The sequence below is a fragment of the Loxodonta africana genome, chromosome 9 (genome assembly GCF_030014295.1).
Source record: "Loxodonta africana isolate mLoxAfr1 chromosome 9, mLoxAfr1.hap2, whole genome shotgun sequence".
NCBI classification, from domain to species: Eukaryota; Metazoa; Chordata; class Mammalia; order Proboscidea; family Elephantidae; genus Loxodonta; species Loxodonta africana.
The window spans coordinates 62,630,170-62,656,128 of NC_087350.1; the positions used below are offsets into that span (position 1 = coordinate 62,630,170).

At 43.7% G+C, this 25,959-nt stretch overlaps 1 protein-coding gene and 1 long non-coding RNA gene across 3 annotated transcripts in view; both read right to left on the reverse strand.

Annotated features, from left to right (window-relative positions):
* Positions 1-15,946, reverse strand: part of LOC111749837 (uncharacterized) — a 133,825-nt gene extending 117,879 nt beyond the window's left edge. Inside the window, exon 1 of the long non-coding RNA XR_002785021.2 lies at positions 6,428-15,946. This is a non-coding gene — a long non-coding RNA (uncharacterized LOC111749837). The remainder of the gene's footprint in view (positions 1-6,427) is intronic.
* Positions 15,947-19,911: 3,965 nt separating this feature from the next.
* Positions 19,912-25,959, reverse strand: part of TMEM268 (transmembrane protein 268) — a 31,783-nt gene continuing 25,735 nt past the window's right edge. For both annotated transcript variants that reach the window (XM_003407785.4, XM_010587702.3), the window contains exons 7-9: positions 25,679-25,759; positions 24,434-24,619; positions 19,912-21,489 (exon numbers count right to left, since the gene is read on the reverse strand). In XM_003407785.4, coding sequence (XP_003407833.1) covers positions 21,310-21,489; positions 24,434-24,619; positions 25,679-25,759 — 447 coding nt within the window. In that variant the 3' untranslated portion in view covers positions 19,912-21,309. The remainder of the gene's footprint in view (positions 21,490-24,433; positions 24,620-25,678; positions 25,760-25,959) is intronic.

Sequence of the window (25,959 nt, forward strand, 5' to 3'; positions counted from 1 at the left end):
CCGCCCCCACCACCCATTTTTGCTTCCAGACCTATAACTAGACTTAAGTTCCAGCAAGCCCCAAGATGTAAAGTACAAAGTGTGACCCAGGAGGAGGTAGGCTACACTCCAATAGAACTGCTTGATTTTTTTAATATATACAAACAGAAACCTGGGGAATATGTGTGTAGTTGGCTATTAAGGGTGTGGGATAATGTTGGAAGGAACATAAAGTTTGATCAATCTGAGTTTATTCATACGGGCCCGCTAAACACAGATTCTTCATTCAATGTTTCAGCTCAAGAAGTTAGAAAAGGACCTAATAGTTTATTTGGTTGATTCACTGAAGCATGGATTAAGCAGTGACCTACACAAAATCAAGGTGAAGTGTCAGACATGCCTTGGTATACTGTAGAAGAAGGTATCCAAAGGTTTAGGGAAATTGGCATGTTAGAGTGGATTTATCAGGTTAGACCCACAGACCCACCCATGGAGTGGCCAGAGCACACACCTTTTACTCCAATGGTGAAGAAAAATTTGTGAAGGGAGCCCCAGCATCCTTGAAGGCTGCTGGTGTTGCTATTTTATATAATTCAGCTTTGACAGTGGGAGCTGCCCTAACTGAGTGAAAGACACCTAGCTACAATGGGGCTGATTGGACCCCACGGTGCTAGGGCGAAATGGCAGCACATAATCAACAAAGAAAAAGTGAGCATGGTTACCGCAATGGACAGTGGAGTCAGAGCAATAATCAGAAGAGTCTGACTTGTTTGGACTTATGGCACTGGCTACTTAGTCTTAATGTCCCTAGGAGTAAAATACATGGAAAATCTACTAAATATTTACTTGCTCTGTACAAGCAGAAGAATTCTAGGTCAAGTGAACAGCAGTCTAACGTGAATTCAGTCAATTCCCAGATTTGAGCCCAGTTTACAGACCCACAAGCCCTTGAATGAAGAGGAGGCCTGGTCCCATTGAGGAAGGACCCCACTACACTGCCAAAAATTTATACCGTTAATCGGCCTCCCAGCCTTCCCTAAAGGGATCTACAGCCTTAGAGTGCCCATTCATTGGGGAAAAAGAAATTATCAGGCTTTTCAGGGATTACTGGGCACTGGCTCTGAACTGAAACTAATTCCAGGAGACCCAAAACGTCACTGTAGCCCACCAGTCAGAGTAAGGGGCATATGGAGGTCATGTTATTAATGGAGTCTTAGCTCAAGTCCATCTGACAGTGGGTCCAGTGGGTCCCCAAACACATCCAGTAGTGATTTCCCCAGTTCCAGAATGCATAATTGGAATAGACATACTTAGCAACTGGCAGAACTACATTGGATCCCTGACACATGGAGTAAGGGCTATCATGGTAGGAAAAGCCAAGTGGAAGGCGTTAGAACTGCCCCTACCTTGGGAAATAGTACAGCAAAAGCAGTATCACATTCCTGGAGGGATTACTGAGATTACTGCCACCATCAAGGATTTGAAGGATGCAGGGGTAGTGATCCCCACCACATTCCCATTCAACTCACCTATTTGGCCTGTGCAAAAAAACAGTTGGACCTTGGAGAATGGCAGTGGATTATCATAAACATAACCTGGAGATAATAATAGTGTTGATGTGAGGAATAAATTAGATCAGCCATGTAAAGCTGTAAGTGTAATACCTGGTACAGAAGAAGCACTAATAAATGTTGCTTATTATTATTATTTGATGTTGAGAGTGAAGGGTAAGAAGGAATCTGGGCTGATGCCCATATGTCTGGCTTGGACAACTCAGCGAATGCGAAATTAGGAAACTCAGGAAGAGGAACAAATTTTGGAGGAAGATAAATCTGGGTTTTTAAAAAACTTTTGTACGGCACTGGGTTTGCGGTTTGTTTGGAAATAATCACAGATTCATAAGAAATTGCAAAGAAGTGTTCAGAGAAGTCCCATGAACCCTTCATCCAGCTTCCCCCGATGTTAACATCTTTTTTTTTTATTGTGCTTTAAGTGAAAGTTTACAAATCAAGTCAGTCTCTCATACAAAAATTTATATAGGCCTTGCTGTATACTCCTAGTTGTTCTCCCCCTAATGAGACAGCACATGCCTTCTCCCCACCCTCTATTTCCGTGTCCATTTAGCCAGCTTCTGTCAAGCTCTGCCTTCTCATCTTCCCTCCAAAAGGGAGCTGCCCACATAGTCTCATGTGTCTACTTGATCCAAGCAATGTTAACATCTTGCATAACTATACCACGATATTAAACTCAGGAAATTAGCATTGGTACAATCCACAGCTTATTCAGAATTCATGTTACAAATTCACTCCTTTGTTAGCGTGTGCAATTTTATCACACGTGTAGCTTCATGTAACCACCATCACAGTCAAGATACTTAACCGAACCATCACCACGAGGTTCTCTTGTCCTACTCCTTTTTAGCCATACCCACATCCTCTCCGCAGCAATCACTCACCTCTTCTCCATTTCTATAATTATGTCATTTCACGAATGTTACATAAATGGAAATATGAAGTATGTATCCTTTTGAGGTTGGGTTTTTTACTCAGTATAATTTTCCTAAGGTTCATCAAAGTTGCTGTACACATCACTAGTTTGTTCCTTTTTATTGCTGAGTAATATTCCATTGTCTGGATGTACTACTGTTTGTTTAACCCTTTATCCATTGAAAGATATTTGGGAAGTTTCCAATTCTGGGTTATTGTGAATAAAGCCATTATGAACGCTCATGTACTAGTTTCTGCCTGAAAATAAATTTTCACCTGTCTGGGAAAAATGTCAAAGAGTACAATTGCTGGATCGGATGGTAAGTTTGGAGTCCCTGGGTGGCACAAAAGGTGAAAGTGCTCGATTACTGAAAGGTGGGCAGCTCAGACCTATCCCGAGACAGGCCTGGTGATCTGCTTCTGAAAGGCCACAGCCTTGAAAAGTCTACGGAGTGCAGCTCTACTTTGCAACACATGGGGTCGCTAGGAGTCAGAATCAACTGCCGGACTATTTTCCAGAGTGACCGTACTGTTTTACATTCCCACCAGCAATGTATGAATGACCCTGTTGCCATGCATTCTCTCCAGCTTTTTTCCATCAGTTTTTATTTTAGCCATTCTAATAGGTTTCGATATCTCATCGTGGTTTTAATCTGCAGTTACTTAATAGCTGATGATGTTGAACATTTTTTCATGCATTTATTTGCCATCTGTATATCCTCTTTGGTGAAATAACTCTATCTTTTGCCCATTTTCAAGTTGGATTACTCTTTAAATTCAGCTTTTTTTAATGGCAACTTTATTGAGATATAATTTACATGCAATAAAATTTGTCATTTTAAAGTGTACAATTCAGTGGTTTTTAGTATATACACAGAACTGTGTAACCATCACCGCTATCTAATGCCAAAATATTTTCATCACCACAGAACCATTAGCAGTCATTCCCCATCTCCCTCTCTCCTCGGTCCCTGGCAACACAACTTCTTGCTGTCTCTGGGGATTTGCCTATTCTGGACTGTCTTAGGCTAGGTTCTCCAGCGGAGCAAAACTAGTGAAGTGTATATACAAAATATATAGAGGGAGGAAGATTTATTTTAAGGAAATAGCTCACACAGTTGTAGAGACTTGCAAATGCCAAATCCAGGGGTCAGGCGTCAGGCTGGAGGCTTCTCCTAACTCATGTTGCAGGGGATTGATGAACCCAAAATCAGCAGGTCAGACAGCAGGCTGCTGGCTCACATCCCAAGAACCAGAGATCAGAGGATGATGACTCAGATGTAGGGTCTAGAGAAGATGAGCCTTACCACAACATTCATACATACTGGATGCGGGCCACACCCCCAGGAAACTCCCCTTTCAACTGATTGGCTGCTCACATCAGATCACAAAATGGAGGATGGTTACATAATATCTGCCAAACCACCGAGAATTATGGCCTAGCCAATTCGACACATAACCTTAACCATCACACTCTACCCCTTGTCAACTTGGCACCTGTATACATCACCTTAAACCATACATAATCTCTAAATAAAGACAGTTAAAAAATCATACTTGCACCTAACATGATGCAACTAACATACATACAACAGAAAACATGCTAGCCAAGTTTAAGTCTTACAATTTATAATAACTAATGGAATAAGGGAGGGAAGAAAAGAGATACCTGATACATGTATATAAACCTTTAGTGCTGTGGATGAAATAAGCATCTAGCTACAAAAGATTCATTTTGTTTTTTATTTACAAGAGGGCATATTATATAACACGTATTAATTTGGAAATACTGCTTTCCTCACACTCTCATTTTCTCAATTCTCTTCAAATGTTTCACACACATCATTAACATCAGCCTCTTCAGTTTTCATCTAATATGGGTTTACAGAGTATATTATCTTCATTTCTTAGTTATTTGAAAAATAATACTTTGAATCCATTTAAAATTCTGATACTGAAAAGTTCATTCCAAGCTTAGGACCCATTCATATAGCATCAAGAAAAAGGTTTTATTTGCTCTGTAGGTCGGTGGTTCTCAACTCAACCAGCTTGAAAAGATGTAAATGTGGTGCTGGTAAGAGGAAGCACTTCATGAACGTTGCCAATTATTATCATTTGAAGTTGGGGGTGAAGTACCTGGGGGGCTCTGAAAAAATACTAGCGCCTACACCCCCTATGCCCATAGTGACCTTACTGGCCTGGAGTCGGTGCTAACTGTTGTGTACTGAGTCAATCCTGACTCATAGCAACCCCATGTGACAGGGTAGAATTGCCCCATAGGGTTTTCTAGGCTGTAATCTTTATGAGAGCAGACAGCCAGGTCTTTCTCCCGCAGAGCTGCTAAGTAGGTTCAACCTGCCAACCTTTTGGCTAGCAGCCGAGAGCTTAACCATTTGCACCACCAGGGCTCCATGGTGTGGGTGGGTGCCAGGCATGGCATTTTTTAAAGCTCCTGCCAAGATTCTAAAATGCAGCCTGGGCTGAGAACCGCTGCTTAAGTGTATCATTAGCGATCTCCACAATGCAATTTAGCAGTTCTCAGCCTGGATTACAAGTAAGAATCCCTTGGAAAGCTTTGTTCATGTACTGAGGCAAGGCTCCACCCCCAAAGATTCTAATTTACCGGGGACTAGGGCACTGGCAGGCTCAGGGTTTTAAAAGCACCTCAGGTGATTCTCATCTACAGCCAGATTGAAAACCTTCACTACTACCAATTTAAGAGTGTTGCTTTTCAAGCAATCATATAAAGGCCGGAGGATCCTAGTAGCATGGTGGTTAAGAGCTGCGGCTGCTAACCAAAAGATCAGTGGTTTGAATCCACCAGGACCTCCCCGGAAACCGTATGGGGTAGTTCTACCCCATCCTTGTAGGGTCGCTAGGAGTCAGACTCGACGGCAACGGGATATAAAGGCTGTCTTTTCTAGCATCTAACACTTATGGCATAAGGTCACATCCCCTCCCACTGCCCCACCATCTGGAATAATCTCCAAAAAGTGTGCTGAATTTCTTTGCTTTCTTCTTTCTATTGTATCAGGTGCCCTCGATAAGCATCCAAAAATAGCACTGATTGAGAACATTTTAACCTAATTTGGCTTTCCCAGATAGTACTGGGATGTCCTAAATAAAGGAATTGAAAGAGTGCCTATAAAATGAGAGATTTTGTAAAGACTCAAATATAACATGATACCCTTTCTTTGGAGGGCCCGTTTGGAAAGAAAATGTCACTTAATTTTTTGTGCATATTATTAACAACTACTATTCATTGAATGGTTACTACATGTAGGCAGCATGTTCATATGTTTATATGACCTCATTTAACTCTAAAAAATATATACAGGACAACAAATGTTGTGTTATGTGTATTTTTATAACAATAAATATATATTAAATATATATTTATATATATAATACAATAAATAGACATATAGTTATATTTTTGTATATATAACCCAGTGCTGTCGAGTCAATATAAGACATATAATTGTTCCTATTCCCATTTTGCAGATGAAGACACCAAGCTGTGAAGTACTTTTGCCTTAGGAGGCCGAATGTGACCCCATGTCTAAGCGCTGTGCTCTGCTGCCCCTTCTGCCCTGGCCGTCTTCAAGGTGCCTTCACAAAAGGGCCAGGATTTCTCTTCCACTGCCCTGGTGGACAGCATGGTGGTCAGCATGGCATCGTGGACAGAGGGAAGGGCCACTGGAGAGAGTGTCACCAGACTTCATCCTCCCTCCTTCCTGCCTTTGAGGTCCAGCCCAAGCCCCCTCTCCCCCAGCGTTCCCTGTTCTCTGGCTCTGTGACATCACAGACAGCCTCCTCTCTGCTCTGCCAGCTGCAGGTGAGTGAAGCTCAAAGGTTAGACCTAAGAGTGGGAGGGGTATTTTTTCTGTACTAAAAAGGACAATGTCTCCATCACTCCCAGGACACCTATTGACTTCACTACAAGAACCACCCTGACTTACCTTGAGCCCATTGTTCTCTCTCTGGGTCTGCCTTCCCAGCTGTGCTGAATGACTAAGGGCTTCTCCAGCTCCAGAAGCCTTCCTGTTTGAGCTCCTTGATCTTTCTTGTTCTGGTAGAAGTTCTATAGGCTCCTCAGACCTAAAGTTCACAACACACGGGGAATAACCCAAGGGCCCTTTTCTTTGGCTCCTACTTCCCTCTAGAGGGGGGCACTGGTAGTGCATGAAACACCACAGCCCGCCCTCCCCAGCCAGCCTCACCCCTACATCACCATCATTAGCGTTATTAAGGACTTACTATGTACCAGACACCGTGTTAAACACTTTATATCTTTACCTCACCCAATCTTCACAACACCCTGGAGCCAGATTTACCATCCCCATTTAATAGATGGGAAAACTGAGGCTCAAGGAGGTTAAATTGCTCTAAATTACACCTCGAGGTGCAGCAAGAATTAGATCCTGAGTCCATCTGACTCCAAAACATGCGCTCTTAACTACTCCGCTGCTTTGCTGAGTTTCAGTGGGGCTTTTTCATTTAAAAACCACCTGCCTTCAAGTCTCAAAGGAAGAAGGTGGTTCTGAACATCTCTTTCCTTGGAATTGCCTGTAGAGTGAAGCCGTAGAGAATACGGGATCTGACATCAGACAAAAGTACGTTAAAATCCCAACTGTTCCTCTTAGCTGTGAGACCTTGGAAAGGTCACCTTTCTGACACTCAGTTCTCCCCATGAAAAGTGGGGCAAGGCCTGCCTTATACGATGGTGATAAGTTAAATGGGCTCCTAGATTTAAAAGGACTAGTCTGAGATGCTCAATGAATGTCTGTGTCCTTCACATGTTGGCTGTTTCTCTTCCCGCCGTTAACTTCTAAGACTGAAGCCACTGGGGAAAATGAGGAAGTCTCAAATGGGGATGTTTCTATCCATTTCTATCAGCAGGGAGTTAAAAACCCATTAGTGGAAGGGAGAAAGGGGATAGAGGTGAGTATACTGCTATTGTCCAACAGTCAGCAAAGACTCAGGTAATCAACTGATATTGAGAGGGCACCTACTCTGTGTCCAGCCCTGTGCTAAGTGCTGGAATCCCAAGGTGAAGTGGACCCAGCCCTGCCTCCCTGAGAGCAGAGACTCTCTTGCTCACCGCAGTATCCCTGGCACCTCACACAGTGAGTAGGTCCTCAGTAAATATATGCCGAGCAAATGAAAAAAAAATTCACAGGTTAAAGTCTAGACTCTGGTAGGCAAATAAACAGGCAGTGATGGTACAGTCCATTTGACAAGTATTTATTGAGCATCTGCTATGGGCCAGGCAGACACTGTGCAACGATGGGGTAAGGACCATGATACGGGGAAGCAAGGGAACTATGGGACCATAAAGGAGAAGGCCTAGAATTCATCCTAGGTATAATGGATGGCTCCCCAGAGGAAGTGACACCTGAGCTAAGTGTTCAAGAAGGAAGTGTTCCAGAAGGGAACAGCTTTGTGCAAAGGCACAGTGATGGCAGAATAAGAGGCGATGAGTCATGGCCGGCAGCTCCTTACAGTCAAGGTATAGTGAGTGAATGAAGCTGGGAATGAATGTGGCCGGGAAAGTTGCCAGGGCCAGATCACAAAGAATGTTCTAAGCAGAAAAATTGGGGAGCCATTGAAGTTTGAGACAGAGGAGTGATCTGATGGGGTTTGCATTTGGGGCTGACCTTCCAGTTACAGGTGAGCCAGGTGACCAGTATGGAAGATGTGGTTGTGGTCCACCTGGATCGTCCAAGTGAGAGGGTGTGGCGGTCAGGGCAATGTGGATGGAAGGTTGTCTTCGTCATCTAGTGCTGCTATAACAGAAATACCACAAGTGGATAGCTTTAACAAAGCGAAATTTATTTCCTCACAGTAAAGTAGGCTGAAAGTCCAAGTTCAGGGCATCAGCTCCAGGGGAAGGCTTTCTTTCTCTGTCGGCTGTGGAGGAAGGTCTTTGTCCTCAATCTTCCCCTGGTTGAGGAGCTTCTCAGGCACAGGTACCCCAGGTCCAAAGGATGTGCTCTGCTCACAGTGTTTTCTTGGTGGTACAAGGTCCTCAAGTCTTTGCTCGCTTCCCTTTCCTTTTATCTCTTGAGAGATAAAAGGTGGTACAGGCCACACCCCAGGGAAACTCCCTTTACATTGGATCAGGGGTGTGACGTGGGTAAGGGTGGTGTTACAATCCCACGCTAATCTTCTTTAACATAAAATTATAATCACAAAATGGAGGACAGCCACAGAATACTGGGAATCCTGGCCTAACCAAGTTGACACATATTTTGGGGGGGGCACAATTCAATCCATGACAAGGGTGCAAATGGATTAAGGAGATATTTATGAGGTAGAATCAAAGGGCTTGATGAATGATTTAATGTGTGAGGTGGAGAAATAAAGGCCCAGAGGGGAGGAGGAGAAGGTGGGGGTCCACATTTCTGCCTCCAGACACACGGTGACTACTGGAACCTGTCCCCAAAATAGAAAACATGGCAGGAGGAAAAACAGATTTGGGATGAGGAGGGTGGCACAGGGAGGTGGTCCCACAAGAGGCGGCCAGAAAGCAAACCCATTAATTGTCCACAAAGCCATCAGTCCACACGGCACATGGGTGAGGAGAGCCAAGTCCTACGGGTTGACCAACAACTGGGCACCATGGCCTAGCCGAGTTGACACATAAAATTAACCATCACAAGTTATTCCCATTTTCCAGATAAGAAAGTAAGGCTCAAAGAGACTAAGGAATCTGCCCAAGAGCACACACCTGAACACGAGCTTATCAGTGTACGCTACTGCACGTACTGGGGTTTGGTTCTGATGTCATAGGATTTGGCAGAGAAGAGACCAGAATTTTTCAGCCACTGTCTTATGTTCACTCAGGAAACAGCCCTGCCTAAAGAACTGCACCAGACCTCAAGAACTGTTGATTGAACAAGGAGCCCCTGCAGGTAAAGGCTGGCAGAATAGAGCTGCCAAGTCCTTCCCACGGGTAAGAGAACTTAGTGTGTGAGAGGAAGAACTGGTCTTCAGAGAGGTAGGCCCAGGCAGAAGGGCCTGAACCTGCTGGCCACTGAGAGCCACAGAAGGTTTGGGAGAGAGGCGGGATGTGAGGCCTTGAGAGAGGCTGGCCCAGGATGGCCCACTACTAAATACCAATGGGCTTCTGGGAATGGGGCTGTAGACCAGAAGCCCATGCCATTTCCTCCTTCCACAGCCCACTAAAACTTGGCTTCAAAGATCTTCTGTTGTTGTTGCATGGGCAGCCAGAGGTCCTCTACCAATGTTGACCCCCATAGTCCAAGGACATCCCAACAGCATCATCCACGGACTTTCGGTAGGTTCTTGGCATGGATATAGTGGTGGTGTTGTTTGTCATGTGCCATCAAGTCAGTTCTGACTCATAGCGACTCTATGTACAACAGAACGAAACACTGCCCAGTCTTACCCCACCCTCACAATCGCTGCTATGTTTGAGCCCATTGTTACAGCCACTGTGTCAATCCATCTCATTGAGGGTCTTCCTCTTTTTCACTAACCCTCTACTTTATCAATAATAATGTCCTTCTCCAGAGACTTGTCCCTCCTAATAACATGTCCAAAGTATATGAGACGAAGTCTTACCATCCTTGCTTCTAACGAGCATTCTGGCTGTACTTCCTCCAAGACAGATTTGTTCATTCTTCTGGCAGTCCATGGTATATTCACTATTCTTCACCAATGCCATAATTCAAATGCATCAATTCTTCTTCAGTCTTCCTTATTTACTGTCCAGCTTTCACATGCATATGAGGCAAATGAAAATACCACTGCTTGGGTCAGTAGTTTGCAAGAACTCCTGAGCTATTTCTCTAAACCTCAGTCCCCCAGCCACCTCCTGTTGTGACATTCATGGATTTCTTTCAGCTTTTGGGGGTGTGGAAGGGGAGTAGTTACCCTAGCCTGTAAACGATACTGCCTAAAGACTATATAAGTAGTAGTTAAGATCACTGGCTTTAGAGCCTTACATATCAATTTAAACCCTGTCTCTACCACTAACTGAGCTTGAGCAAGACACTCTCAGAGCTTCAGCATCCTTATTTGTAAAATAGTGATAATTATAATGCATTAGCTACCATTCAGGTTGTTCAGAAGATGCAATAAGGTAATGTATAGAAGTGCCTTGAATATGGCCCTACACAAAGAAGGCACTCAACAAATGGTAACTGTATATGTGTATTAATCAGAATCAGCTACACTATGCTGAGATAACAAGTAAACCCCAAAATCTCCATTGCTTAACCCATTGTGGGGGTCATTCTTAGCTCAAGCAGAATTTTTTTAATGGCCATTAATAATTGGAGAAATCACCAGAATAGATATAACCAAGACAGTTCATTCATGTGTAATTCAAAGCCTTTACGCAGAATAATTTTTCCTTCTTTTTTTTCAGATCTGAATGCAGATTCTCGCCAAAGAGTTTTGAACAATAGACACCCATATGACCCCTCCCACAACTGGGGGATGCTCAAGTTGTGTACCTATGGGAGGCCCTGAAGAATGTAGTCTGCAGCACCCACGCAGTTCTCTGAGGCTGCACAGCTGCTGGAGCGCCCCCTAGAGGAAGAAGGCAGTGAACAGGAGTCATGAAGACTGATTCGCAAACTCCCCTGGAGGAGAAGATGTCTGAGCCATCCCTGTGCCACCAATGAGTCGCTTCAGCTCCTGAAAAAGCCACTGCAAGAGGAGCTGCCGCCAATTAAAACCTTTGGTTGCATCACAGTATGGCGTTCCTCTTCTTTTCCCCCACCCTAGCCCTATGTCTGAGGTACCCGTGAACGTAGAGCAATTAGTACCAGACACCTCTTTTAAAGGTCTGTGGTTTTGTCATTTAAAAATATTTTCAGTCACTCCTAACTAACAACTTTTTATCAACACAAGTCCTTAGGAGAGGCCTGTTAGTGTAACTGGCAGTTATAAAGGGGTACTGTGATAAATTTCTAGAACTTGAGGGTAAAATTCACCTACTGTGTGACTCCGTTTGGTGCTTGCGCCATAGAGAAGAGCAGGCCAGGTGTGCAAACCTCTGCAAACAGCAGCCCTAGATGGTGGGGTGCACAGCCAGCACAGACAGACAGTCCTGTTTGTGCTACAACAGTGTGCAAACATGAGCAACATTCAGGACACCCCAAGTGCCTTCAACTTTAGCCAGGCCCAAAGCATATAATTTCAATATAATGGGACAACAACTTTGGGAGTAAATATTTGAGGAGCATTTTGCAGCCAACTTGGGAGCTCGGGGAAGGATTCCTGGGGGAGCTGGTGCAGTATATCAGCCTTGTGCACTGCTGGGAGATGCTACTAGAGTTTTCTGAAGGTTGAAGAGGAATTAGCCAAGCAAACAGGAAGAAAACAGTATCTCAAAAGGAAAACAGAGACACAACCTGGTGGGGTGCAAGGGTAGAGAACTTAAACGTTTGGAATTACTAAAGTGAAAGCCTGAGCCAGGTGTGGTGGGAGATCCAGTGGGCAGAGCAAGAGCCTCGTATCCAGGTGAAGGGACTTGGGGAGCCACAGATGGGTTCTAAGCAACAAAGTGATGCAGCCAGATTTCTGGATTTTGCGATATGAACTGGGTAAGTTATTAAGAAGACAACTTCTTATATTCATATGCCCTATCCCTGCTTCCCACTTCAGACAAAAGAGGAATAAAGGAATAGGATGTCTTATGCCTCTGTACTATGGACTAAAATCCATACCTGCAATGGAAAGCCCACCCTGGCTGCAACTTGAAGGATAGAATTGAGTGTGACTGGTAATAATAATATTTAAACTCTGGTATATTGCTTACTCTGGGCCAGATACTCTTCTGCATGTTTTACAAACATCAACTCAATCAGAACAATACCCCCGATGAGGGTGATGCCATTATTACCCAGTGTCACAGATCAGAAAATTGAGACAGTTAAATAAATCTCGTAAGGTTACACGAAGTAGCAGAGTTGAGACTTGAACCCAGGAAGCCTGACTCGAGTCCACTCTTAACCACTTGACTATATTGCCTAGCACAATGACAGTAGAGTGACATTGTGCCAGTTATTGCTTTCAGCTCCAAACTAACCCTTCTTTCACTCAGGGTCCAGATTTCAAAATGGAGATGGGCCCTTTAAGTACTTTTTCTTGGCCAACTGGTGCAGTGTAAGCCTTGTCATTAGGGGGTGCTGGAGAAACACTGGTGGAGGAGAGGACTTTCCTTCCTGGTTCTGGGGTGTTCATCTCAGCAGGCTAGAGCACAGATGGCTTCTCCAGCATCCAGCTCCCGCAGTGCAGGCGACATCTCCAACGTCAGGCTCCTGAGGCACAGTCCTTTTCTAGCACATGGATCCTGCTGTACACGGTGGTCAGCAGCACTTAGCAGCCAGCAGCTTCTCCCCTACCCACCACAAACAGGGGAGCACCTGCACTGAGCCACTTCTCCATGGACACTTCACGTCTCCGTGGACAGCTTTCCTTGACAACATCAAGTGCAAATTTCTGGCAAGTTCCAGAGGCCAGATTTTTAGTACATTCTGCCAATGTGGCACCGCAGAGACCTCTGCCATCCAGTCACTGTGGGGCAGCCACAGCCGTGTTCTCCCCAACAAGGTCTGGTTCTCAGCAGGGGGTGGGCGTACGGGGGTTCTTCCTTGGGTGTTCTATCTCAGCCCTAGGGATGGTGGCTGCTCCTTCTATCTGCTATTCCTACAGAGTTCTCTTTACTTACCAACTCCTTGCTACTCCAATCTGTTAGTTAATAATTCTTTGTATTAAAAATTTCTTGTTTAAACTACTGTGTGGTTTCTTTCTTCTGACTGAGCCCTGACACAGATATCCAATAAGAGGCTCTCCTGCCAATTGGGACAGTCAGTGACAGAGGCTCAAATGCAGGCAGCAGTGAGGAGGAAGAAAGAGGCCCAGGGCTATAATATACTTCCCATGTAGAGCTGGTAAATTCTAACTTGGAATTATATAGGGAAGAAGATTCTGGGAAAAGAGGTTCCTGGCTTCTCTTGCAATGCAGAGAACTGAGAAGGAGGCAGTAGCAAGGCTAAGTCGACAACACACAGATCATTTCGTTTGGGCTACGGCAAGCTGGTCCTCCTCCTATGAGACACCCAGGTAGCCATATTCAGGAAGCTGGAAATATTTAGCGGGAGACAGTAAAAGAATGAGAGCTGAAGGCAGCAAGGGGCTTGCTCTGTGTGTGCGTGTGTGTGTATCTGTGTGTGTGTATGAAGTGTCAGTTCATTATGCTGTAGCACCTGGTCCCCATCAAGGAGAATCCCCACCAGCATCAAATGGGTAAAGATACTGCCCACGTTCCTGGGGCCTCATTGACCCATGTCCTCCTCCATTGCCTGTTCTCACACTGCATCCTCAGGACCCATCCTCTGACCCACATCCCTCTTACCCAATGCATTCCTCACCACAGTCCCATTCTCCTTCCCCGGGAAAAAAATGTCTTCACCTGTTTCCTGCCACACATACAGGAGGTCTTTGCACATAAAAGATGCTCTGTAAATGTCACTTCCTGCTTCGATAGCTCAGAAGCCTCTTCACAGAAGGGATGGGAAGAGGCTCCCATCCTGTAAACTTGTCAAAGGGTTTTTGGCCTCAAGTGACATCTTCTTTGAAGGATTTTCAAATAATAATAATAACAATAATGCTAGAAACTACAGTTGGACTTTACTGCAGATTATGGCAGACGAGCTTTTATCAGACCAATGCCTCACACTGAAAGCAGCTTAAAAAACTTTCGTTTTAATTTGTTTGAACACATGAGAGAGCTAGCAATGCAGTGAGGACTTGAGGGCCAAGATCCTGGAAAGAAAGGAAGTTCAGAGAGATGAGGAGGGCTCTTGGACCTGCTGATGCCCTCACGGATCCTACCAACTCCTAAGCAGGGCTGAAAAGCTTAGCAGAGCTGTCAGAAGCCTCACAAGGCTGGGTGATAAAAACTGAACTTGCCATGGAGGAGCCCTGGTTAAAAAAGAATTTTTTTAACAAGTTTTCAGTTAAATCCCCTCGAGGGCTACCCCTGAGACTAAGGGGTAACCAGAAATAAACTAGCCCTCCCTGGTGGCACAGTGGTTAAGAGATCAGTTGCTAACCAAAAGGTCGGTAGTTCAAATCCACCAGCCGCTCCTTGGAAACCCTATGGGGCAGTTCTACTCTGTCCTGTAGGGTTGCTATGAGTCGGAACTGACTCGACAGCAATGAGTTTGGTCTGGTTTGTTTGTTTCACTCGATCTGCAGCCCACAACCCAATCTATCCAAACCCTCCTTTGGCCAGAAGAAAAGCAAATCCTCTCTGAATGAAGATTCAAAGACTTCATGTGTCTTTAATTCTTCATATAAAATGTCCAGTCTTCAATAAAAAATTACCAGGACTACCAGAAGGTAAGACCTACTGACTGAAAAGCAAGAGAAAAGATAGAAAACACATCCACAGAAGAACCAGATATTGGAGTCCACAGAGACGATAAAATAAGTGCAATTAAATATTAAAGAAAATAGATGATGATGGATATTATCATCAAAGAACTGGAAACTATTTTTTAAAAATCAAATGAAAATTCTAGGACTAGATATTACAATAGCTGAAATTAAGAACTCAATAAACAGGATTAAATACCAATTAAACACAAAAGAGGGCAGGATTAATGAGCTAGAAGATAAGTCAGTAGAAAATATCTAAACTGAATCACAAAAAGCCTAAAGAATGGAAAATACAGAAAAGAGCCTTAGAGGCACAGTGAAAAGGTCTAACACACATACCATTACAGTCCCAGAAGGAGATGAAAAAGGAGGAGGCAGACGCTATGATAAAAGATACCATGTCATGTCACAGGTTCAATATGTGCTATGAAACCCAAGCAGGATATATATAAAGCTATACCTAGGCAAGGAGCCCTGGTGGCACAGTGGTTAAGCTGCTTGGCTGCTAATCAAGAGGTCAGCTGTTCAAAGCTACCAGCTGCTCCGTGGGAGAAAGATGTGGCAGTCTGCTTCTGTAAAGATTTACAGCCTTGGAAACCCGATGGGGCAGTTCTACTCCGCCCTCTGGGATCACTATGAGTTGGAACCAACTTGACAGCAGCGGGTTTGGTCGTTGGTATACCTAGGCCTATCAGAATACAACTGCTGCAAATCAAAGCAAAGAAACAATTTTAAAAGCAGCAAGAGCAGGACTAATGGCTGACTTTTTAACAGAAACAATGGAATGCAATGACATCTTCAAAGGGTTAAAAGAAAATAACTGTGCCATCTTCTCAAATTCTTGACTCACCAAAAATATCTTCAAAAATAAAAACAAAATAGAGGCTTTTTCGGCAAATAAAAACTGAGATTATGTGTCACCAGAAGATCTGGACTGGAAAGAAAACACTATCTCTAATACTAAAGAAAAATAATAATGGCAGTTCTAGGAGAAGGAGAACGAGCCTAGACGGACGCATGGGAATTCAAGAGGAAACAAAGAGTAACAACAACAACAACAACAAAAATAATAAGGAGTAATAAAAACTAAACATGCAGATAGATCTAAATGAAGATTGACTGGATAAGGCATTAATAATAATGCATTTTGTAGTTTAAATAGAATTGAAATCCATGGCAAGGAGAGCACAATAGGCTAAAAGTATCCTAAAGTCCTTGAGTTGTCCAGGAAGTACCAAAAGTATTCATTTATGTTAGACTTCAATAAGTTCAAGGATGTTGTAATCTACCTTAACTACTAAAAGAAAAAAAATATGTATATATAAAACAGGCTAATAGAGGAAAACTTAAAAAGTGACATTTCTTAACAATAAAAGGGTCAACCTACCAGGAAGTTACAACAATGCTAAATTTGTAAGCTACAACATAATGAAGCTTATCAGAACAAAACTTAACAGAAGTGGCCTGAAAACATGTTCATATAAAAACTTGTTCCAGAATGTTCATAGCAGCACTATTCATGATAGGCAAAAAGTGGAAATGACCCAAATGTCTATCATATGAACACATATAAACAAAACATGCTATATTCATACAATTGAATATATTCAGCCATAAAAAGGAATGAAATACTGATCCATGCTACCACATGGATGCACCCTGGAAACACTATGCTAAGTGAAAGAAGCCAGACACAAAAGGCCATATATTGTAAGGTTCCGTGAATATCCAATGTCCAAAATGGGAAAATCCAGAGACAGAAAAAAAAGATTAATGGTTGTGAAGGGTTAGAGAAAGGGGAAAAAGGGAATCACTGCTTACAAGTACAGGGTTTCCTTTCGGGGTGATGAAAATATTCTAGGATTAGATAGTCATGACAGTTTACAACCTTGTGATTACATGAAAATTCACGAATTGTATGCTGAAACAGGATGAATTTTATAGTACATGAATTATCTCTTAATTTAAAAAACAAGAACAAACTTGTCAGAAGTAAAAGGAGAAACAGAAAATCTACACTCAGAGTTGGAAATTCTTCTATCTCCATCACTGATAGAAGGAGCAAACCAAAATAGGTAAGAATAGAGATTTGAGCAACATAATTAAAAACCTGAGCTATAATCGACACAGACAGGACAAAGCGTCCAACAGCTGCCAAGGAAAAGCTGCCATTTATTGAGCGCTTACTATGAACCAGGCCTGTGCTTTACATAAAAACCAAAAAAAAAAAAAAAAACCTACTGCCGTCAAGTCGATTCCAACTCATGGTGACCTATAGAACAAAGTAGAATTTCCCTGTAAGGTTTCCAAGGAGCTTTTGGTGAGAAGCTGAGTTCTTAACCACTGTGCCACCAGGTCTCCAACATATAATGTTATAGGTCTGCAATAGATTAATATCCGTGGGAATGGAAAGATGAATGTACAAGACATTTTAAAGAATGTGTTTTTTTTTATTGTGCTTTAAGTGAAAGTTTACAGTTCAAGTCAGTTTCTCCTACAAAAATTTATACACACATTGTTACGTGACCCTAGTTGCTCTCTCTATAACATGACAGCACACTCCTCCTTTCCACCCTGCATTTCCCGTGTTCATTCAACCAGCCCCTGTCCCTTTCTGCCTTCTCACCTTGCCTCAGGCAGGAGCAAGAACACATGTTTTTTGACGCACCTCATTTAATGCCGCTTTGTTGTTACCACCCTCTTTATAGGTGAGGAAAGAGACCCGAGGAGGGTGAGTACCCAGCCCAAAGTCACCAGCTTGCTCTTACCCTCCCTGCTACACTGCCTCCCAGTACTGAACTTCAGAGAGACTTGACTAGAACCTTTATTCACATACAACATACCCCATGGTGCTGGAGTAACTGAGGTCTGACACAGACTGAATAAACATATGAAATGTTAATGACCCACTAAATCAAAAAATATATACAGATCGTCCACCTTACTGCATATAAGGGAAAAGAGAAAAATAGCAACAATTTGAGCTCTTACTATGTTATAAGTACTTTACATTCATGATCTCACTTAATCCTCAGGACATCGAATGAGACAGGTACTCTAATCCACCAGCCGCTCCTTGGAAACCCTATGGGGGCAGTTCTATTCTGTCTATAGGGTCACTATGAGTCTGAATTGACTCAATGGCACTGGGTGGGTTGGTTGGCGGGTATTCCCATCCTATAGATGAGGAGCTGAGACCCAAGAATGGGAAGTGACTTCTCCAACATCGTGTTTCTCCTAAGGGGCAGAACCCAGATTTGAATAAGATTTGACACTAGAATCCAAGCTCTGAGCTACTCCCTTCATTGCCACTTCATGATGTCTCACCACCTTGACCCCTACCATCAGCACAGACCTTTGAAACTTAAGAGAGTCAGGTCAGTGAAACTATTCCACAGGATACAGTAATGGCGGACCCATGACATTATGCATTTGTCAAAACCCACAGGATGGTACAACATAAATTGTGAACCTTAATGTAAACTATGGACTTCAGTTAATAATAACATATTGATATTGGCTCAATCGTAACAAACATACCACAGGAACGCAAAATGTCAGTAAGAGGAGAAACCGTGTGCTGGGGGGGCATGTGGGAACTCCGGACTTTCTGCACAACTTTCCTATAAACCTAAAACTGCTCCAAAAAAAAAGGTCTATTAAAAAAAAAAAAACTTGAGAGCTTTCCAAATATGGTATCTGATCCCCATGAGTAGGCAAGACACGGATCACACAGATTTTACAAATGAAGAAACTGAGGCACAGCTGGACAGAAATGTACAGCACGGGCACACTCTGGATGCCCACCCACCAGGTGAGACTATCAGAACCTCTGAAGGGAGGAAAAGGGAGGAAATGACACGTCTAGGGCTCTTTTGTTTTTGTTGTGTGCCATTGAGTCTATTTCGACTCATAGTGACCCCATGCCACAGAGCAGAGCCGCCCCATAGGGTTTCTTTGGCTATAATCTTTATGGGAGCAGATTGTCAGGTTTTTCTCCCACAGAGCCACTGGGTGGGTTTGAACCACCAACCTTTCAGTTAGCAGCCTCACGCTTAACCATTGCGCTACCAGGGCTCCTAAGGGCTCTTTAAACGAACCTAAAAACTGAAAAGCTGCTCTTTTGTCCTCTAACAAACACATTTTTATTACACTTACCGGGGTTTTATGTAGATGATAAATATGGGCTTATAGTGATCACATTTGCAGACAACATTTCCTCTGTGTCAGGTCAGAAAGATAGTGATGGCGCCAGGAATAAATTCTCATTTATTAAAATTGCCCTCAGGCTTTGTGGAAGATAAATACCGCAAACAGGCGCTTCCAGGGGCTGGTCTACACACGTCTTTCTCCTCCGGCACAGGAAAAGCGTGCAGTCAGACTCATCTATTACATTGCATACTCCCTGCATTGTTACGTTGCGTTTTCACCAGATCTATTTTTGTAAAGAAGTAAATTGATACTCAGAGAGGTTAGGTGACCTGGCCAAGGTCACACAGCTAGGAAACAGCTGATCTGGGACAATAATCCAGGTTTCCTAATAGCTAGGCCAGTGTTCCACCTAGAGGCACATCCAGCCTGGGACACCTCGGCCATGTAGGGCTGTAGGACTTTTCTGCACATACCAGACAGGCTAGAGGCCAAGAGGGAACTGAAAAACCAAAAAAACCAAACCCAGTGCTGCCAAGTCGATTCCAACTCATAGCAACCCTACAGGACAGAGTAGAACTGCCCCATAGAGTTTCCAAGGAGCTCCTGGTGGATTTGAACTGCTGACCCTTTGGTTAGCAGCCATAGCACTTAACCACTACATCATCAGGGTTTCCAAAGGGAGCTGAATAACCTGGAAATTCCCAAAACTTTGGCCCTGGAAGGGCCATTAAGAATCATCTAATCCACCAACCCATTATACAGATGGGTAAACGGAGGCTCAACAAAAGGAAGCAACTTGCCAGAAGTTACACAGCTAAAAAGGGCAGAGACAGGACCAGAACCCAAGTCTGTGCCAACCTCATCCTTCAACTGAGTCTGGACAGCAACATGCAAAAGCTGCTATGGACATGACGAAGCAATGAATTCACAGGATACTTTCTTCCTTAGGTCCAGGCCATGCATAAAAAGGATAAGATGCAGTCTTTGTCCCTGGGGACTTACACTCTAGCTAGGAATACAAGCATATGCACAGGAAAATAGAAGCAATAACATAAAACATCAGGCGGCAGCTGCATCGATAACTTAAAGGAGGCAGAGAACAGCAGTGTTGGAAGGCTTCCTGAATGAGAGACAAATAAAACTGGGCTTCGAAGCATACACAGGAGTCCAACAGGTGCAAAGGAACACGTATGTCAGTCCAGGAAAGAGTTTCGACTTACAGAGGAGTTTTGTGGGAGATGAAGCCAAAATGACAGATGAAGGCCATCTCTTGAGGGCTGGTGAGCCTTTAAATGCCAGGTCAAGGCTTTTGAACTTGGCCTTTAGAGCAATGGGTCTCAAATTTGCTCAGGGGCAGAGCGTGGGGAAGCCTGAGTTCTTCATGGAACGCCATGAGTAAGTGGTTACACTTCATTCCATGACACTCCAGGACACGGGTACTGACCGCAAAGGCGACTGCTGCTCCAAGTCTGCAGTATAAAATCTCAACCACAGCGTGCATGCTGTTGATCAAAATAAGCTCTCAAATCAAACAGGGTCATCTTTTCTGAACGTTCCTGTTAACAGCCACCAGCCCCTTACCTTTCTTCTGGCTCCTGTAAGCATGTGTGTTAGCAGACAACAGCATAGGTGTCAGTTTTTGATAAAATATTGGGGAAGAATGCCTTAAAAATAGATAAAATTCTGAGAATTTATTTCTTTTCTTCAGATTGGGGAGAGGTAATCTTATAATTTTAGAGGCCTGAGGCAGTACCATGAAGAGAAGTGTCTTGCTGAGGCTCAGTTTTGCCCCTCTGAATGAAGGGACTGGAGATGAGAACATCATCTGAGACCAAGTTTTGGACAACTGAGCTCCCTAGACGGGCCATCTTCACATCTCCTGCACTCACCGTGCAATGAAAGGGCTGGAAGACTGACCCTGCCATCCACATCCACGGTTCTAAGAGGCTCAGAGAGTAGCTTGAAGTGGGGCCAGCTCAGCAACCATCAGCTTCTGAAAAGACCACAGGCCAGCATGGGATGTCAAGAAGCCATTTCGGTGCAGGTTCTTGCACACGAGCACGATTTGCTGACATTTGCGGACACAGTTCGGATGCCCCCAGATGTTTCTCTCCTCGCCTAGGGCTCACCATCAGCCATCTCGGGCTCCTGAGGCCTCCCCCACTTCTCACTTTCAGTTTTGGAGGAAGGCGGATACCTCTGTCTTTGAACGAAAGCTCTCAAAGCAAACAGGATCGGTTTTTTTCAGACATTGCTGTTAACACCTGGGTCACCTGGCCAGGAATGGGCAGCATCCTGTGCCCAGGATGTGGGCTTCTATAAGCTGGCAGGGGCACGGAGCCCTCGCAGAGTCTGTGTGTCGTGTCCCCGCTGCCTGGGGGAGCTGGGAGGTCACCAGGAGCCGGATGTAGTAGCCACCAAAAACCGCCAGCAGCTGCCGGGCCATTTCCTAGAAGGAGCAGGGAGGCAGTGAGGGTCACAGAGAGGCACCTTGAGGGGAGGGGTGCTAATACATGAGAGGAAAGCCAAACTGTCCTCACGCCCTTGAACCCAGGAGTGGGGCTCACTGGAAAGAAACTTGCCAGCACCTGGAGCTCTTGGAAGACTCCTGGTCTGGTCTGGAATTCCAGCTCTGCAACCCACTCACTACGACAGCCCCAGTTCCCTCATCCCCAAAGCCATAACCCAACTGCTGATGTTAATAATGTGCACAAAAGAGCTACGCTACCTCAAAGCGCTAGAGAAATCAATCATTGATTTATAGCTAGTCAATCGCAGACACACACTTTTTCCAGCTTCAAATGTCTGTTCTTGTTGTTAGTTGCTGTCAAGTCGCTCTGACTCATGGCAACCTTACGTACAACAGAACGAAACACTGCCCAGGCCTGGGCCATCCTCACAATCTTTGGTATGTCTGAGTCCATTGTTGCAGCCACTGCATCAATCCATCCATGGAGGGTTTCCCTCATTTTCACTGACCAAACATGGTATGAGTCTGTGAAGTCCATGAGGTCAACCCAACTCACTTCAAGAAAAGCACTAAATGAAGAGTGGAGAGAGGTTGTGCCATATAATATTCCCATTAGAGCAAAAGCAAGATACCTGGTAGGTTTCCTTTATGCAGTAAGTACTCCTTATATGTTAAAAGAGTTTGCTTATAAAAATTGGATGTAATGCACACTCTTATTAACATATTTGGCCCCTAAAGTAAAGTTTACAAGGAAATGCATAAATTCCTTAAGGGTGGACTAAGAGGCTTTTCCAAGTACTGATTTGAATTTAATAAAATAACAAGTGGGTGACATCAAGGCTATTTATGGCTGTAGAGTTAGGAATAAAGAACAGCCTTTAGCGTCAAAAATACCAGATGGGAAGTTTAGCAGAGCCACTTCCCAACCAGCTCTACGACTGAGTCGTGGCAAGTTACTTCACCTTGCTGAGCCTGTTTCTTCATCAATAAATGAGGGGTAATTATAGAATCTGCCTCAGCTGAATTGGAATGAGAATTAAAGGTGCTAATGTGCCTCAGGAAACCCTGGTGGTGTAGTGGTTAAGTGCTACGGATGCTAACCAAGAGGCTGGCAGTTCGAATTCACCAGGCGCTCCTTGAAAACTCTATGGGGCAGTTCTACTCTGTCCTATAGGGTCGCTATGAGTCGGAATCGACTCAACGGCACTGGGTTTGGTTTTTTTTTTTTTGGTTTAATGTGCCTCAGACTCAAAATATGTGGTCAATACCATTAGCATCATCATCATCATTATTATTCAAAAAAGCAGACAGGCCCCTTGATTCTGTAGGATTAGCTTTTCACTCGAATTGTCCTTTGTGCTGGAAGATACTAAAAACTTCAAATATTCCACTGCTCACAAACTCATATTGGTTTTCTTGCCCATTTACTCCAAAATCAATAATGTAAGAAGCAAAGAGCTGAGGCAAGAAGATGGCCTACATAGAATCAATATGCATAGCTTCTGTCCTTGGTTTTGCCACATTCTCCCTTGCTCCATGAACCTGAACGAGTCAGCTGGTCTCCCAGAACTTTATTTTGTTCATCAGCGAAGGAGAGAAAACAATCCATACCTCAGAGGATATGCTAAAGAGTATTCTGAACGATAAAAATCTGTAAAAATGTTATGATAACTATTACTCTGTCTTTCATGCTGAGATTTAGCCATTGATTACATTTTTCCTAGCCAAATTGTAAGGGCAGCTACTTGAAAAACATGTGCACACACACTGAGACTTATATTCATGACAGGAAATTGTATTACTCTAGGTTTGGATGCAGTTAAAAAAATGATTTAAAAGACCTGCCTTTAACGGGCTATTTCACATAATCCCAGACATGCATGCCACAGTAAAGTACGTGACCTTAGCCATCTTTTCTGCTCTTTAAACAGTCAGCGATTCAAGTGAAGAGCCTGATAAATTTATTATTTCCTCTTTTAAATAGTTCTGTCTACAGGCCCCCCACTTTCAACCAGTGCAAAAGGGAAAGTTTAGGCTGGTTTGCACCTTTAATTCCCAAACCACTTAGCTGAAAAGAAACTACAAATGCTCTCCTAAATCATGCCAGACTTGAGGTCACCCTTTGCTGTGCTTCCGTGACAGTGGGTCTCTCCTCATAGTGAAAAAAAGGTAGTACAATTCGCAAACCATGTTATCAGATTTCTGATCTCCCAGCACCTGGCCATACTCAACAGATTAGCTTGGGTGGCAGGACTCAACAGATCTCTGGGGCTGGAGGAACTGAAATTCAACACAGAAGCATAGAAGATTCAAATATCCAACTGCAATTCATGTAAACAGATGAACTGATGACTGGATGGATGGATGGACAATTGACAGACAGATGGACGGATGGGTGGATGTGCGAATTGGTAGATAGATAGATAATGCTCATGGTTAAATAGGTTATGATCTATCAACATGCAACTATCCATCCAAAGCAACTATCAAAAGAATATCCATGGGGTGGAGGGGGTTAGAAGCTGGTGAAAAGGACACACATGAAAAGAGAGAGTGGAGGGAGAGAGCGGGGTGTCTGATTAGGTGGAGAGTAATTGGGAGTGAGTAGGAAGGTGTATATGGGTTTTTGTGTGAGAGACTGACTTGATTTGTAAATTCACTTAAAGCACAATAAAAATTATTAAAAAAAAAAAAAAGAATATCCATGGTAAAAAAAAATGAAAGAAAAAAAAAGCAGTAAATATAAAGTGATTCCTACGAACTATTTTAAAATGTGCTGACGTAAGGAAAAAAAGATTGGAAACTATTGGGCTAGAAGATATATATGGTCTTTACCAACTCCGAGAAGCCATGTGCACCAGAATCTAGAACTGAGCCGCCCCTCCATAAGAAGATGGCCCTGATTGGCTGTGGTGTCCATTACCTCTGGCTCAGCCTCAGGAACAAGCTGATGAAGCTCAGACTGCATGAGTGGCCTCTCTGTGGGACGAGCATTACTGGGCAGGAGGGGAGCTTCCTCTACCAGGTTCTCGGGCCCCTCCGCCGTCGTGGGGCTCACCCCAGTTTCCATGACAATGCAGAGCTGGCTCAATCTGCTTCTCAGCAAGGACTGCAAAGGAACCAGAAAGGGGCCCTGGGTGTCATCTGAGAGGCTGAGTTACTCCCAGCAGAGGACAAGACCATCTACAGATTCAGATGCTGACACAGGAGTATCTAGAACTGACCCAAGTACAGAAATCATAAAATTTCCCACAAGAGTACTATCCTTAATAGTTTCTAAAGCACTTTCCATTCCGTGCTTTCATTTGCTCCTCAAAGCAGCCTGGGATGTGGATATCTTTACTGATATGTTTCAGAGAAATAAACTGAGGTTCAGAGGACTTGACTAAGGCCACACAAGAACTAAAGGGCCAGAACCAGGGCTAAACCACAATCCCGACTACAAGACCCGACTGCAGCACTTCCAGGACCCGGGGAAAGGTTCATCCAGGGAAGAAGCCTAGGACTCAGAGACAGGAGGCCTGGGCTCCAAACTCAGGTATCACCCACCAGCTCCATGACCTCAGGACACCCCAGAGCCTCAGTATTTTCATCTGTAAAATCAGAGCAAGGTCTCCCATAAACCAGAGAATTTCTTCAAAATGGGTAGGAAGGCACTTTGACCAAGTTTGAAAATCGTCTAAATATATGATACTGTCCTCTGCTAGAGTTTTTATTATTATTATTAAGAAACATAGGGACACTACAGGATATGTGGAAACCTTGGTGGCACAGTGGTTAAGAGATAGCTGGTAGCCAAAAGGCTGGCAGTTCGACTCTAGCAGGCGCTCCTTGGAAACTGTATGGAGTAGTTCTCCTCTGTCCTAGAGGGTTGCTCTGAGTCGGAATCGACTCAACGGCAACAGGTTTGTTTTTTTAAACAGGAAATGTAGAAAATGTGACTAGTTAAAACAAATAAATAAATAAAAACAGCCATAATTCCCTAGACAGAAACAACCACTAAATTCCACACAGGTATCCTTCCTTCCAAGTAACTTTTTCTCAGATATTTTTCCACTAAAGAGGTAAAATAATTTACACAATTTGGCCTCCTGCTTTTTGGAGTTTGGGGTTTTTGTTTTATTTTTTGGTGATCTACTTATTTGTTTTCACTTGAGATTTATCTTACCTCTTGGCTAGTCTTCATTTCTTGAACATGGTCAGACAAAAACTGCACACAGTTCTCCAGGTCAAAGTAGACAAACCAGAGCTGGGGACAGGAGGAGAAGTCATGACACCATTGCTCAGAATCAGCCCTGACCTGGAGGTCTCTCCCTGAGACCCATTTGGTTTGCTTATAAAAACTGGATTTAATGCACACTCTTAGTAATATATTTGTCCCCTAAAGTAACGTGCACTAGCCAAGCAGGTGAAATTACAAGGAAATGCATAAATTCCTTCAGGGTGGAC